Source organism: Lithobates pipiens, unplaced genomic scaffold, assembly GCF_037356315.1.
Source record: "Lithobates pipiens isolate NorthernLeopardFrog02 unplaced genomic scaffold, aLitPip1_a1.2 Scaffold_22, whole genome shotgun sequence".
NCBI lineage: Eukaryota > Metazoa > Chordata > Amphibia > Anura > Ranidae > Lithobates > Lithobates pipiens.
Window position 1 is genome coordinate 328430644 of NW_027507784.1, and position 15791 is coordinate 328446434.

Below are 15791 nucleotides of genomic sequence, written 5' to 3' on the forward strand. Positions count from 1 at the left end.
CTGATAGGTGGCACAGATGGATGCCAATCAGTGCCAAACAATGCCTGCCAATCAGTGATGCCCATTGTGGGCACTGATTGGCATCCATTATGGGCACTGATTGGTGGTCCTAGTGGAGTCCCTGGTAGTCCACTGTGGGCTGCACTGATAATCAGCACAGACCCCCCCTATCAAAGGAGCAGCAGATTGGCTCTCCTCTACTCATGTCTGTCAGACGCAAGTGACTAAAAGCCTATCAACGGCTCTTCCTGTTTACATTGTGATCAGCCCTGATTGGACACAGCGGATCACATGGTAAAGAGTCTGTCAGAGACTCTACCTAGATTGGAGTTGCGGTGTGTCCGACTGATACGCCGCAACAACGATCACCACGATTGGTGCCCCCGGGGGTGTGCAGTGGCTTGATATCCTGGTGACTGTCATAGGACGTCTGGTCAGGATATTGCAACCACTGTGCCGACGTCATATTGCTATATGGCGGGTGGTAAAAACAGGTTTTCGTTAACTCGAATATTTCCGAATTAACAAATTTGTCAAATTGGGAAGAAAAAAAAAAAAAAAAAAGACTTCGGAACAAAACTAATTGTACATTTCTAATAAGAAGCCAGTTTGGGCTTTACACATATATATGGCAATGTAGACACTCACCTGGGCCCCTCACAGCAGGCCAGGACTATGTAGGTGACAAAGAACACAGCGCTGTGAAATGAAAATGACAAGTTATTAGACACAGACACACAACATGACATATCACATACACATGGGGTAGGAATATGTGTACTTACTATGAAGCATAGTAGACAGCAGGATTGTGTTGCACAAAGGTGCGCAGCGGTATCCTGTACAAAATTTAATACAGATTACTTTAATAATCCCAAAAGGAAAATTATTTAGATTTCAAAAGCATAACACAAAAACAGAGATAAAAGACACAAATGAATGCAGCTCTGTAACTATTAATATTTTTCAGATACAAGCAATTTAAAGGGGAGGGCCACTGTAGCTGCTGACTTTTAATAAGCGCACTTACCTGTCCAAGGTGCCTGCGATGTCGGCCGCCCGAGGCCTACCCGTCCCTCGGCTCCGCCATTCTATCTAAGGGAAACAGGCAGTGGAGCCTTGCGGCTTCACTGCCCATTTCCTACTGTGCATGCACGAGTCACGCAGCGCTTTGTGAATGGTGAGCGCTGTGTTCTGGGACACACACAGTTCCCAGAACACACCGCGTCCCATTCCCCAGAAGACAACACACATAGGAGAAGACCGGAGACCACCAAAGATCACCGCAGAGTAGGAAGAGACAGATTAGGACGATCTGCCTAGCAACAGCCATTTCTGGTAAGAAAAAAAATATATATATATTTTTTTAGAACATTTTAATGTAGTTTTTGATCTGACATCAGCCTCTTGCAGTCCCTGTACAGCATGGCTGGAGTGCGAGTGGAAGAAGCTGCACATGGAGCCAATTAGGTGTGTTGCAGTGCAAAGAGCATGCGGAAAGGAGATGAGCTCATCACAGAGTATTTTTCCCTGGCAATGCCTAGTCACAGGCCGAGGCGAGTCAAGGGAAACTTGGGCTCAGAGGAAGACAGCTGAAGAAAACTGGTCGTCATCAGACTGAGGACATCTAGTGGTAGAATAAAATTACTGCTGGGAAAGTCTCTGGATTAAAGCTGAAGGTTGCCGCAAAAGCGGATTTTGGAATTTTCCCTTTTAATGGCCCATTTATTTGTATTTTGTTGTTTCTGGTTGGGGTTTGGCGTTAAAATCTGCTCTCCTTTACCATCTCTCTGCGACGGGAGTCCACCCTGGGTAAGCCCCCTTGTCAGATAAGGTCATAGATTCCCCCTCTTCAGCTGGCCATAAAGTAGTAGAATTTTGTTTGAACTTTTTTGCATTAAGAACGTTTGTTTGATTTTCTAATCGTTCATGGGGTCAAATCACTGTTAGTCATCAACCACCGTGGCAAGAAAAATCAAAGGCGCAAGATAGAAATTTTTTTTATTGAACTAATACATTTTGAATGTGGTTTTCCTTCTGGAAAGGTCGATTCGCTCCAAAATCGCATGTTAAAAGCAAACAAAATTTTGAAGTCCTTTTGAATGTTCGTCAAATCATTGAATGTATTCAGAATTTTTGTGTGAATGTTCATTCAAAAGTCTACTAGTGTAAGCTCTGCTTACATGCAGTTGCAGGGTGCTTGCAGAACGGTCCCATATGCTGTACTTGAATGAGTCCCGATTGGCAGACGTTGCCACGCACCAAAAGCAACAGGGTGCATAATTCCTGCTAAGGCAGGTGTACACCTTTGTCTGCTGAATCAGCAGCAAAAGGAGGTAGGGATTGAGGGTGGTAAAACCATGGCTCAACCACAGGGATTTAACCCCCCCCCCCCCCAACTTTACTTGTAAACGAGCCTTAAGGGTGGCGCTATTGAATGCAACTTAGGGCTCATTCACAAGTGCAGTAGGCACTGCTGCGCCTCTGAAAAGCGATCCAAGTTTGTTTGACAGGTGGGGAGGAGGCGATATGTTGCCTCCTCACCATCCAATTAAAATCCAAGATTGCTGTGCCATGCATGCGATTGCGACATGGCATTACGTTAATTAGAGGTTTATAACAGGTGTAAGGAGGCGACGCTGTGCCCGGTGATCTTTTACTTCTCCCATGTTGCTTGGGTAGATCTCCGCCTCTCTAAAAAGTTGCCTATCCCTGGTGTAGACTCTTCGGAAGTTTTGACTCTAGACACTTTCGAAGCAGAGTACAATCGGCTGAAATGAACGAACACTTCATAGTCACACCGTGTAACTTGTTTTATCGACTTTTATGTTATCAGACTGCAAAAATCAATTCACAGAGATTATGATAAGGGTTATCTCTGCTTACAATGGTCAGTATAAGGAGAGCAAGAAAGAGTGTCTGTAAAGGCAGTAATAAAAAATGACACCTAGCAAGATAAAGAAACGATTTATAAGGTAATGGCTGAACTCCAAACAGTTAACACTCAGAGTAATTATATATATATATATACACAGGAACTGTATTACCTGCCACAAGATTTGTACTTCTGTCTATCCAATCCAGATATTTACACAGCTCAGCCACACAGCACAGCCCTGTCTGGCAGAAAAGGAGACCTGATTTTTTTTTTTTGCTGCAGTTAAAGCGGAGTTCCACCCAAAAGTGGAATTCTCGCTTATACACTTCCTCCTGTGGCACATTTGACAACTTTTCAGGGGGACCACGGCCCGATCTCCAGGAAGTCTGACACCCACCCCTTCTTCCTCCGCCGCCGGCCCAATTAGAAAGCGCATTCACGCAGTAGGGAACTGTGAAGCTGAAGGGTTCCTTTACCAGGAATGGAGGTGGCAGCACCCGGGAGTCAATCCAAAGATTGGCTGGCGTGCTGACATCGCTGGCTCCCTGGACAGGCAAGTGTCCTAATATTAAAAGTCAGCAGCTGCAGTATTTGTAGCTGCTGACTTAATGAAGTTCCAGCCTGGGGTGAAAAAAATAAAAATTAAGGCCCCTTTCACACGGAGCGGATCTGCTTAGCGGGGGATCGCTCCGTTGATCCCCGCTGAGCAGGCGGATGACAGGTCCATCTCTCTGCTCACTGTGCAGGGACGTACCTGTCAGAGGCCTATGGGAAGATGGGATGAAAACGGACTGCCTGTCCATTTTCATCCGATCCAATGGATCGCCACCTGTTTTAAAAAAGGGACAATTTTTTGTTTTTGAAAATAAACAAACTTATCATACTTTCCTCCACTGTGCAGCTCGTTTTGCACAGCGTGGACCCCGATCCTGGTCTAATGGGGACCCTCGGCGGCACTCGGCTCCTCCTCGCATCAGATAACCCCCTGGGAGAAGCACTCTCCCAAGTCCAGCATTTGACACCCATAGACGCCGAATGCAGGACTCGGCTCCGCCCCCTGGCGGCCGGGTCATTGGATTTGATTGACAACAGAGAGAGCCAATGGCTGGGCTGCTATCAATCTATCCAATCAACAGCTGAGAACCCCCTAGCAGAGAGAAGGTGCGTCCCCCTGGGACAAGTTCAAGGGCTCAGGTGAGAAAAACGGGGGAGCTGGTCACTGCCAGGTGTTTTCATCGGATGCATTAAGGTGAAAAAACACTTAACTTTACAACCCCTTTAAAGCAGATCTCGTCTAATCGGATGGCAAGCAGGTGTCAGCAGACACATCTCTGCCGATATCCGCCTGCCTATACACAAGGTGGCCTGCTCGGATCTGCCTGAAAAACCTACAGGCAGATCCGAGCGGGTCTATCATGTGAAAAGGGGTCTTCTAATCTTGTTCCTCGCCCTGACCTGTGATTTTACAGTAAAGGGAGAAGCAGGTGACTGATGAGCTCCTCTCCATCACTCTGCTCTCTTCTCCGATCAGCATGCTCCTTGTAAACACATGAATACTGTAGCACAGCTGACTGGTTCTTTGTCTGCTTCTCCCAGGTTGAGCTTTGCTGTAAATTGATTGCAAAGGCTGATCCCAAGTGAAATTCAGGTACTTACACTCCTTGTATTTAAAATACATTATCATCTATTAATGAATAGAGAGCTTTATTATATCTGCCTGGAGTTCAGCCGCTTCACATGAACAAGTCACAGCTAAGCAATATCTCGGAGTGCGAGCTGGCCAATAAAAAAAAACAAAAAAAAAAAACAAACAAACAAACAAACAAACAAACAAACAAACAAACAAACAAACAAACAAACAAACACACATTTTAAAAATAAAATAAAAAGTGCTGCACAAACTGTTGGCACTTATATAAATTCTGTAGAGTAGTAGTAATAATAATAATAATAATAATGAATAAATAAAAAATAACTCCTATCCTTTGATGGGTCCTTTGGTCTGCCGTTTCCGTCCGTGTGGGTGAGCCGGTCTCCTTAGTTTAATTTTGATTGTAAAAATGCTCTGTTATTTCTCTTTTGCATATATGTTTGCTTTTTTGATTACGTTTTGCTCAAAGATATTATTTATCCTATAGGTCTATCCTCCTGAAGAAGCCGTTCGCCGCAAAACCAGTTGAGGAATTTTGTATACCGCTCTTCAAAAGAAAACTCTACGGGGGAACCCCGACAGTAGCATTGTTTAATTGTGGTGTATACGATTTTAAAGATTTATTGTTTGTATTCATACACTTCTTGTCTTCATTAAAAAACATTATATATTTATTTTCTCTCACTTGTTATTTACTACCAAGTACCGAGATAATCCATTCAAACCCAAAGCCTTTTAAATGCGGATGTATAGCAGCATCAGCAACTTCCCAGACACTCCCACATCTTTTAGCATTCTACAATTACAAATTTGGATGATGGTACTAAAAGTTTGATGTATGTCCTTTTTGAACCTGAGGCTATACTCAGCATTTGGTCAAAACTCATATCCTAGTGAAAATGGATTAACCACTTCAATACAGGGCACTTTCGCCCCCTTCCTTCCCAGCCTAATTTTCAGCTTTCATCGCTCTAGCGCTTTCAGTGACGATTGCGCGGTCATGCTACACTGTACCCAAACGAAATTTTTACAATTTTGTTCGCACAAATAGAGTTTTATTTTGGTGTTATTTATTCGCGACTGTTTTTTTATTTTTTGCGATATAAGCGCAAAAAAAAGCAGACATTTGGAAAAAAAACTACATTTTCTTTTTTCTATTTTAAAAGAAATCCAATAAAATCAAATTTTGTCATAAATTTAATCCAAAATGTATTCTGCTACATGTTTTTGGTAAAAAAAAAATTAAAAAGTGTATAATAATTGGTTTGTGTGATCACGGACATATGTACGCAAATGATCATGTACATATGTGTGCAGGTGATCACGGACATATGTGTGCAGGTGATCACGGACATATGTGTGCAGATAATCATTGGGACATGTGATTTTAGTGGGACATATGTGGGGGACATGTTTTTATTATTTGGGGACATATGTGGGGACATTGTGTTTATACTGTGTGGTGTGTTGTGTATTACACTAGGCTGGTGATCAGTGAGTAAAAAGCTGTAAAAAACAGCTCATACTCACTGATCATCAGCCAGCTGCAGCGATCTGCTCTCCTCTCCTCAGCGATGACTTCTGTGTGAGGAGAGGAGGAGCCGATTGCCTAGCAACCGGCTGTTTGTTTACATCACATGACGGCCGTGATTGGACACGGCCGTCATGTGATCAGGAGGGCCAATCACAGAGCCCTCCTGCCGATCTGAGATGCACCGTGCACGCGCGCGATCCCGCTCCTTCTGAAGGACGTTCCTGAACGTCCCATCAGAAGTAGACGGCTCCCACCCGGCCGTATATGTGCATTGGCCGGGTGGGAAGTGGTTAATGAACCACTTACCACCTCTGCATGTCTAAAAGCAGAATAGTGGTAGACACCAGTGCGCCAATCAATGCCAGGGTACCGAGCCGCTATTGGACGTCTCGGATCACAGACACTGTGGGAGTTGATTTACTAAAACTGAAGATTAACAAATCTGGTGCATCTGTGCGTGGCAGCCAATCAGCTTCTAACTTCAGCTTATACAATAAGCCTTCATTCTCAATGAAGCGATTTGACAGGTCAAAAAAAAATATATATGACATGATTGGAAGCCAATCCCGTTGGCTACCAATCTTTAGTCTGGACAGAGAGCCGCCTTCGACAGCTCAGTCATTGTGCTGATATTGTGCAGTGAGCGCGCTTTCAGCACAAACATTTGCCACGCCAGTGACGCTTACATGCTGCATGTAGGCGTTAAAGCCCACCATTTTGTCGCTGCACACATGTGTTGGGTGGTCATAAATAAAAAAAAAATTTAAATGAAAAAAAAGGGGGTTAAAAAGCTTGCATATATCGACTTTAAGAGCATTTATATTCGCCAATCATAAACTATGAACATGGCATTACAACATGGCAATAGGACAGAGGGGACTATGAATATAAAACCTACACAAATGTGAAGATCGCCACAATGCCGAAAGTGACCAGTAACTGGACGGATATGATGGCGTAGACCTGAAAAACAGAAGGCCGACATTGTCAATGTGATTAATCATCACACAAATACAGATACGACAGACCGTGGGATGCAAATAAGAGATTTCAAAATGCCCAGAATGTCATCTGTACACAAATATTCCATAAGAAGCAAATTATAAGAGCAGGGGGAGGAGGAGTCATGCAGAGGGTAAAGCAGACTATTCCCTTATTATCATTAGGTTATATATCAGAGCTTGACCCTTGGGTCCGCCGCTACCCACCTCCAAGCACTGACCCTTGGGTCCGCCCCCCCACCCACCTCCCAGTACCGCCAATTTTTAGAGAATACAGAACCAATATAATTTGGTGGTGCTAAATATTTTGCATGGAATTTGTTAAAACCACTTTAAGTGATTGTAAGGGTTTGTTTTTTTATTTAAAATAACAAACATGTCATACTTACCTCCACTGTGCCGCTTGTTTTGCACAGAGTCTTCTGGGGTCCCCCGGTGGCTCTCGCAGCTCCTCTTTGAATCAGATAAACCCCCCCCCCCCCTCGGGGAAGCGCTTCCCCAATGGGGGTTACCATGCAGGCATGCTCCCGAGCCCAGCATTCGGTGTCCATAGCCGCCGAATGCATGACTCTGCCCTGCGTCATTAATTTGATTGACAGCAACGGGAGCCAATGGCTGCGCTGCTATCAATCTATCCAATCAAGAGCCGAGAACCCCAGGCAGGGAGACAGTGCGTCCCCGGTGGATCAAGTTCCAGGGCTCAGGTAAGTAAAACGGGGGGGCTGGGAGGCCTGTTACTGACAGGTGCTTTTTCACCTTAATGCATAGGATGCAATAAGGTGCAAAAACACAAAGATATACAACCCCTTTAAGGACCGAGCCGCTTTCTGAGATTTGGCGTTTACAAGTTAAAATCGGTTTTTTGCTAGAAAATTACTTGGAACCCCCAAATTATATATATATATATATATATTATATATATATATATATATATATACATATACACACACACACACATACATACATATACATATACACACACACACATACATATATGGCGGTCGTTGCATAACTTTCTGTCAAACCGTATTTGAACAGCGGTCTTACAAGCACACTTTTTTGGAGTAAAAAAAAATATATATATATACTTTTTTGCATTAAAAAATAAGAAAACAGTAAAGTTAGCCCAATTTTTTTTTTATATTGTGAAAGATAAATGTAACGCTGAATAAATTGATACAAAAAACATGTCACGCTTCAAAATTGCGCCCCACTCGTGGAACGGCAACAAACTTTTACCCTTAAAAAAAAAAATAAAAAAACTTCTACAGGTTGCATGTTGTGTTACAGAGGAGGCCTAGGGCTAAAATTATTGCTCTCGCTCTAACAATCGTGGTGATACCTCACATGTGTGGTTTGAACACCGTTTTCATATGCGAGCGCGAGGCACTATAATATATATATATATATATATATATATATATATATATATATATATATATATATATATATATATATATATATATATATATATATATATATATACATACATACATACATATACACACACATACACACACACACACACACACACACTCAAGTAATAGAAAAAAAAAAAAAAAAAAGCATGACATGACCTCTTAAAATATGAGATCTGAGGTCAAAAAGACCTCACATCTCATTCTTACACTAAAATGCAATATAAGAAAGAAAAAAAAAATCCCTTTAAGAACTATGGGTGGAAGTGACGTTTTGACGTTGCTTCCGTCCTGCAATGATATGGAGACAGGTGGGGGGCCATCTTCCCCTCACTCATCTCCATACCAAGCCAGGGAGAAGGATCCGATCGCCTCAGCCGCTGGCTCCGGTAAGCGTCAGAGGGCACCGGAGCGTGGCGGAAGGGGGGCCCCCGCTACCGATAAAAGTGATCTTGCAGTGAATCCCCCGCAGAGACCACTTTTATCTGAAACCAGACCACTCACTGAAGATACTGGGATTATGGCAGCTAGAGTCAGCCATAACAAAAAAAAAAAAATAATCCCCCTTCAAATTGCTGATGTATATCGGCGTGAGCCGGCCCAGAAGTGGTTAATAAGGACAAGAAAAGTTATAAAAGGCCCATAGTCTCAGGATGGGCTCTCCATCCTGAAACATCCCCCTGTGTGCCCATAGCAGCTGCCAGTGGGAGAGGAGAGGAGGGAAGCCTGAAGTGCTGCAGGGGAAAGGGGCACACAGGGGGCCTGGACAGTAGATGGATGGGGGCGCAGATGTTAGAACTTCTCCTGCAGTGCACCTGGAGGAAGGGGGGGGGGGGGAGGAGAAACTGGAAGTGCTGCAAGGGGAGGAACAAAAAGATTGGGGTCTGCAATAAGGGTACAGGAGGTTTGGCTGTACTGCCTTATTAGCAGCCCTAGTGCACAGGGTGATTAGGGTGTGCCCAGGCACACCCTGTGCGCACACCTATGTCTTGGACTGTTTCTTGTAGCAGGCCCATAGTCTGACCATCTCTTGTAGCAAGCCTGTAGTCTCCGATCATCGCTCTTAGAAGACCCATAGAGTTTGATTTACTAAAGGCAAATATACTTTGCAAAGTGCACTTGCACACTGTAAATGCAGTTGCTCCAAAGCTTGTGACTACCATCATCCAATTATGCGCAAGCAAAAAATGCTTGGGTATTCTTTGCAAAGTGAATCTTTACCTCGTTTACTAAGCTCTGAAGAAAATGTCCTTGCAGAGTGCAATTGCACTTACAAAGAGCACAGTCCATTTGCCTTTAGTAAATCAACCCCAAACTCTCTGACCATCTCCTGTAGCAGGCCCATATAGCCTCTGACCATCTCCTGTAGCAGGCCCATATAGCCTCTGACCATCTCCTGTAGCAGGCCCATATAGCCTCTGACCATCTCCTGTAGCAGGCCCATATAGCCTCTGACCATCTCCTGTAGCAGGCCCATATAGCCTCTGACCATCTCCTGTAGAAGGCTCATAGCCTCTGACCATCTCCTACAGCTTATCTGAACTCTCTGACCATCACTTGTAGCAAGCCCATAGCCCCTGGCCATCAATTACTGATTATTATGTTTGGCCTTTTGGCAACTTCAAATGCTGCACTTGAGGCCACCCAATGAATAAAGTAGACCACCACTGTCATAATATATAAGCTGCTAATGTCCATCCTCTGAGGAGCTAGGTGACCCTACAGATTATTTCACAACGTTGGCATCCATCTCACCAATACCCCCAAATCCTGATTCCCTGCTTCATCCAGATGGCAGGGATGAAGGACAATTGAGTACAATGAAGCACATAAATGTACGTTAGAGGAGACTCACCCTGCGGATGAAAGCGTGTCTGACGGCCTTGTCATCCCAAGAGCCGAACTGCCCCTCCCCATCTCCAGTGCTGTAAATATTGGGGTCAGTGGCACCTACAGGGTAAGAATAACAGAATACAGCGTTATAATGTGGACTCAAACATTTTTTTTTGGGGGGGGGGGGAAGCATGATAAGGGGATTAGAGAGGTGGGGGGTGGGTTGGCATGTCAGCAAGAAGCAGAGAAAAGGAAATACACAAATCTTTCCAGTGAAAAGCTGTGCAGGGGAGGAATGTCGGCACAAGTTTTGGCCATTGGAGGACAGGCAGAAAACTGACCACGCTAGGGATGGATATGCTCTCATATCTAGCGTGGTCAGTTTTTAATAGGAAAGCGGAGAAAACTGGCAGAATCACCAGGAATTTCACACAAAAGGAAGCAATACAAAAAGAACAGGAGACTTTTTAAGGCACAAATATATGGTAGAACAGACACACCAGGAATATGAAATGTTGGGGTGACATACACAATTGAGCACTCGGTAACACTTGACACTCTTAAGTAAAACTTTATTAATACATTGGGGACCAAAAGTCCTACTATGAAACATACACACTTCCAACTGTCGTAGCAGCCAGGTGTGAGTGTAAACCCCCCTGCAGCCATCAATTTATGGCACTTGTCTGTGGCAGTAAAAAGGGTTAATTGTTAACTAGACTCAATAGCAAAGTTTTACATACGATAGATTATTAGTATTTAGATATGGTGGCTGCAATTGTTTTCTTTTTTTCTCAGGCTGAGAACATTTTCAGCAAGGAAATAGCTGTTGACCCTGCCAGAAATGCCATGTTACTTCCTGTGAGCTGAACTAAAAAAAAGGCACAAACAAGGTTATCTTTTGTAAACTATGCCTTCCAGCCTGGGCTACAACCAGAGTTAATTTTGGCAGCAAATTGTGATTTAGTTTTACTCTTAGGGCCGGTTCACACTGCGACGCGAGGCGAGGCGACACGGCTCGCCTCGCCTCGCTCCCGCAAGTCGCCCCCATTCAGTGCTATGGAACCGTTCTGAGAGGAGCGACTCGAGTCGCTCCGACTCAGAAAAAAGGTTCCTGTACTACTTCGGGGCGACTTCGGGGGCGACTTGCATTGACTTCTATGCAGAAGTCCTCTGCAAGTCGCCGCTGAGGTCCGTGCAGGTCGCGGCGAGGCAAGTCGGAGACGCCTCGCCGCGCATCGCTGTGTGAACCGGCCCTTAGTCTTAGGACTAAAATTGCATTTTAGTTTTAGTCCCATTTTAGTCTTCTGCAAGTGTTTTAGTCTGACTAAAATGCCATTTTAGTCCCATTTTAGTCCCATTTTAGTCATCATATTTTAGTCTACTAAAATCTCCAGTACATTTTACTTGACAAATCAAATGTGTTTAGTTAAATTGTAATGCATTATATAAGCATTTCTCTACAATTTCCAAACTCAATATATACCCCTGGAGTAAAACAAAGCTAATATGTTATTATTTATGGCATTAAGGTTTGAACAAACTCACAGATACAGATTTAGCCGCTCTGGACGGTGGTCTGAGGAGGCCCGTAATGCTCAGTGCACTGGTCTGATCTATATAGATGTATATAAAATGCACTTTTTATCTATCAAAAAGTGTTTTCCACTTTTTTTTTCCCCAAAAAGTGTTTATCTGATTTCTAAATTGCGGCATTTGTCAAATTTAAAAGCCAAATATAAAAAGGAATAGTAGTGGTAAAAAAAAAAAAAAAAAAAAACAAAAAAAAAAAAAACACACGCATTTGTGGGTTTAACAAATCTTGCTTTTTTTGTACAATTCTCCTTTAAGGGGACGTGGCAAGGGGATGTGTCCTATGCCTGCATACTTTTGCCGATAGGGGGTCCCTCATTCCCATCTCAAAAAGTTGAGGTATCCTGTACTGCTGTACAGTGCTCTGGATGGTGGTCTCAGGTCTGAGGGATGGCCTGTAATGCACAGTGGCCTGGCTGCCACTGCCAGTGGTCTGATGAGACCTGTAATGTTGCACAGTGCTGAATGGTGGTCTGAGGAGCCCGGTAAGGCTGCACAGTGCTCTGGACAATGGTCTGAGGAGGCCTGTACTGCTGCACAGTGCTGAATGGTGGTCTGAGGAGCCCGGTAAGGCTGCACAGTGCTCTGGACAATGGTCTGAGGAGGCCTGTACTGCTGCACAGTGCTGAATGGTGGTCTGAGGAGCCCCGTAAGGCTGCACAGTGCTCTGGACGGTGGTCTGAGGAGGCCTGTACTGCTGCACAGTGCTGGATGGTGGTCTGAAGAGCCCTGTTTAGGCTGCACAGTGCTCTGATTAGGCTTGTACTGCTGCACAGTGCTCTGGATGGTGGTCTGAGGAGGCCTGTGTAATACATACACACACACACACAGTGCTCTGGACGGACAGTGGTCTGAGGGGAGGCCTCAGTCGTGCTATAATTGTAATTCCTACACTCACAGTCTGCTCTGCTCTGGACATGGGTGTCTTTTGAGTTGGGACTCAGGAGTGGGACAGTCTCGGCTGGACTCGGGAAAGCCTTGCTCTCTGCAATGCACACTGCATTTCATTCAGATTTTTTTTATTTTCCCTCAGTTTTCGGCAGTGGACGAAAACGTGCTGTACTTTTCGTTTAGTTTTCATCACTCTAAAAATTACGCTGACGAAAAACTTTGACAAAAATGTCTTAGTTGACAAAATTAATACTGGTTACAACCTAGGGCAGGATTACTGGCAGGGTCACCAGGTGAAAATAAAAGAAGACAAGACAAAAAAAAAAAAAAAAAAAACACCAAACAACAACGGGTGCAACCATCGCACCTAAAGAATGGTAAGCTGCAAAATATTACATTTTTTGTTCTCGTTTTAATGTGCTTCAATAAATGCAGAAATGCATGGCTGAGGCCAGCTTTGTGGGCGATTATATGAGACAGACCTGGGTTGAGTGGAATATTCGGTAGCATCGGCATCACAGGTTTTGGAGGCTCATTGTGCCCGGGTTCTGGGTAGCCCCCAGGTGGTGGGTATCCACCTGGTGGTGGGTATCCACCTGGTTGTGGGTAATACCCTCCAGATGACCCATAGGGAGGTGGATAGCCCCCTGGGGCCGGATATCCACCAGGCGGAGGGTACGCTGGGTTATGCAGTGGATCTCGGTCATCATATGGCGGTGGGGCACTTGGATAGGACATGGTGGGCTGATTTGTGCACCAGATTCCCTTTTATGACCTGAAAAGAAAAACAGACAGGAAAAAAAAAAATAAAAAAAATATTCACATAATTATAAAATCCTGCAAAATTGTAGACATAAAAAAAAAAAAAAAAAAAAAAACACAAAGGACATTAACACACATTGGTAAGGTAATATACACATGATCCCAACACAAACCCATCAACCCAGCCCCAGTGTCCCTTTAACTGGACGATTACCCCGGGGTGGGGGGGGGGGGGGGGGGGGGGGGAGAAGATCTGCCAAATTACCTGACCACTGTGATTGGCGATCCTATAGCATCCAAGGCAAAAAGGCCAAAATTTGCCCCCCCATGGGAGTTGAACTAACTTAGCAGCCTAATTGCAGTTGCTGGCCTTTATGCACCCCCCTTCTTCTGGAGAGACAAAATAGACCACTTCATGTGCCTATCCCTTGGCACGTCCCTGCCAGAAGGAACCCTCAAAACTTTGAACACTTTGTATTCTTATTTATTAGCTGGAGTCTCCTGGCCAGTTCTGGGGAATTTCCATGTTTGATGATCAGATGTCCTGATGTCACTAGCTGAAGCGAAGTCTATTGAGCCTCATTACAAGAAGAATGAAGCCTGTGAAAAGGTTCTTCTCAGCCCTAGGCATTACCCAAATTTACTTTGTTCCTGTTGTGAGACATCACCAGGCGTGTAAAATGTTTTGCAGGGGCAGCTACTATCAGCTTCTATTGATGTAGGTATGCCTCCAGAACTACATCTCCCAAGAGCCCTTTTCTTGAACACAGGGTGTGGATAGGCACTTGGGGAGTCAAAACAGCTGCATCGCTTCTCTAGTTAAAAAATAAATAAATGTATGCATATGGGAGAGGAACACAAAGGATAGGTTGAGTTCGGTGGTCCAGCAGAAATGTAGGCAGGGCTTAAGTCTAGGGTATCCAATCATATAGAGACCACATACACAGTTCTTGATGTTGTAATTTATCTTGTATATTGTGTATGCATTTAGCGATAATCTATAAAGACAGTTTTTGAAAGCACTGATATAAGGCGATATAGCAGTTATGTATACAGTGTCACTAGGCTTGGCCTGTATTATCCTCGTAGTAACAGGACGGCACTATAACGAGGGGAGAAGAGCCTAACATTTCTGGTCTGGATACCAGGATGTTCTGTCAAGACAGAAATTGTCCCTGACCTGACACTTCTCGCCGGGAACCCCTCTCTGCGTTATGCACTTTCCCTCACCAGCACGGCCTCTATGCCGGATCTACCACTCGCGCCAGTGCCTGAATGTTGCGGGTACCCTATTATATAAGGTCCCACACCAACACAGCTGGCTTCTCAGATACTGAATCCAACACAGGAGTCCCCAACTCCCGGGCTGGGGACCGGAACCAGTTCATGGCCTATCGATGACCAGACTGCAGAGCAGGAGGAGAGTGGCGACCACGGTCTACACAGGGCTATCACAGACCCTGGTCATCTCTCATCTCCTGCTGTGGGGTCATGCCGGTTTATCCTCTCCCAGCTCCTCCACCCACCCGACCAAAGATGTCATCCAATCAGCAGGTGCAGGGGGCAGAGGGAGCTGCAACTCAGAATGGAGAGCTCCTCCTGCCCTGCTGACAGGAGGACATCGTTAGGCGGGTGGGGGAGCCGGGGGAAGACACTTGGAATGATCACAGCCTCTGTCCTGCCAAAAAGTATGAGCCCTGTGCAGGGGAGGCAGAAATTGGAATGCGGAAGTGTCATGTTAAAGAGGGAAGGGGGGGGGGGCAAAATGCAGGGGCACTGTGATGGAGGAGGCTGTGATTACTAAGGGCACTGCAATATAAGGCACCGTACTGTAATCTTTACAGTGCCCCTTTACAGTGAAGTTTCCTTTAAATCACAGTGTCCCATTTACAATGCAGTAATCTTTACATCACAGCCCCTGTAACCTTTACATCACAGTACATGACAGTGCCCCCCTTACAGAGCAGTCCCCTTTACATTACAGTGCCTCCTTTTATGAAGCATTCCCCTTTATATCACAGCACCTACTTTACAGTGGAGTCCCCTTTACATCACAGCCCCCCCCCCCCTCCCTTTACATTACAGTGACTCCTTTATGGAGCATTCCCCTTTAGATCACAGTGCTCCCTTTACAGTGCAGTCCCCTTTACATCAAAGCCCCCATTTACATTACAGTGCTCCCCTTACAGAGCTGTCCCTTTTAGACTACAGTGCCCCCTTACAGAGCAGT

At 44.8% G+C, this 15791-nt stretch overlaps 1 protein-coding gene across 1 annotated transcript in view; it reads right to left on the minus strand.

Annotated features, from left to right (window-relative positions):
* Positions 1-15791, minus strand: part of TMBIM1 (transmembrane BAX inhibitor motif containing 1) — a 118058-nt gene that overhangs the window by 56179 nt on the left and 46088 nt on the right. The window contains exons 2-6 of the mRNA XM_077449635.1: positions 13282-13574; positions 10338-10432; positions 6962-7026; positions 786-839; positions 649-699 (exon numbers count right to left, since the gene is read on the minus strand). Of these exons, the coding sequence (XP_077305761.1) occupies positions 649-699; positions 786-839; positions 6962-7026; positions 10338-10432; positions 13282-13537 (521 nt within the window). The 5' untranslated portion in view covers positions 13538-13574. The remainder of the gene's footprint in view (positions 1-648; positions 700-785; positions 840-6961; positions 7027-10337; positions 10433-13281; positions 13575-15791) is intronic.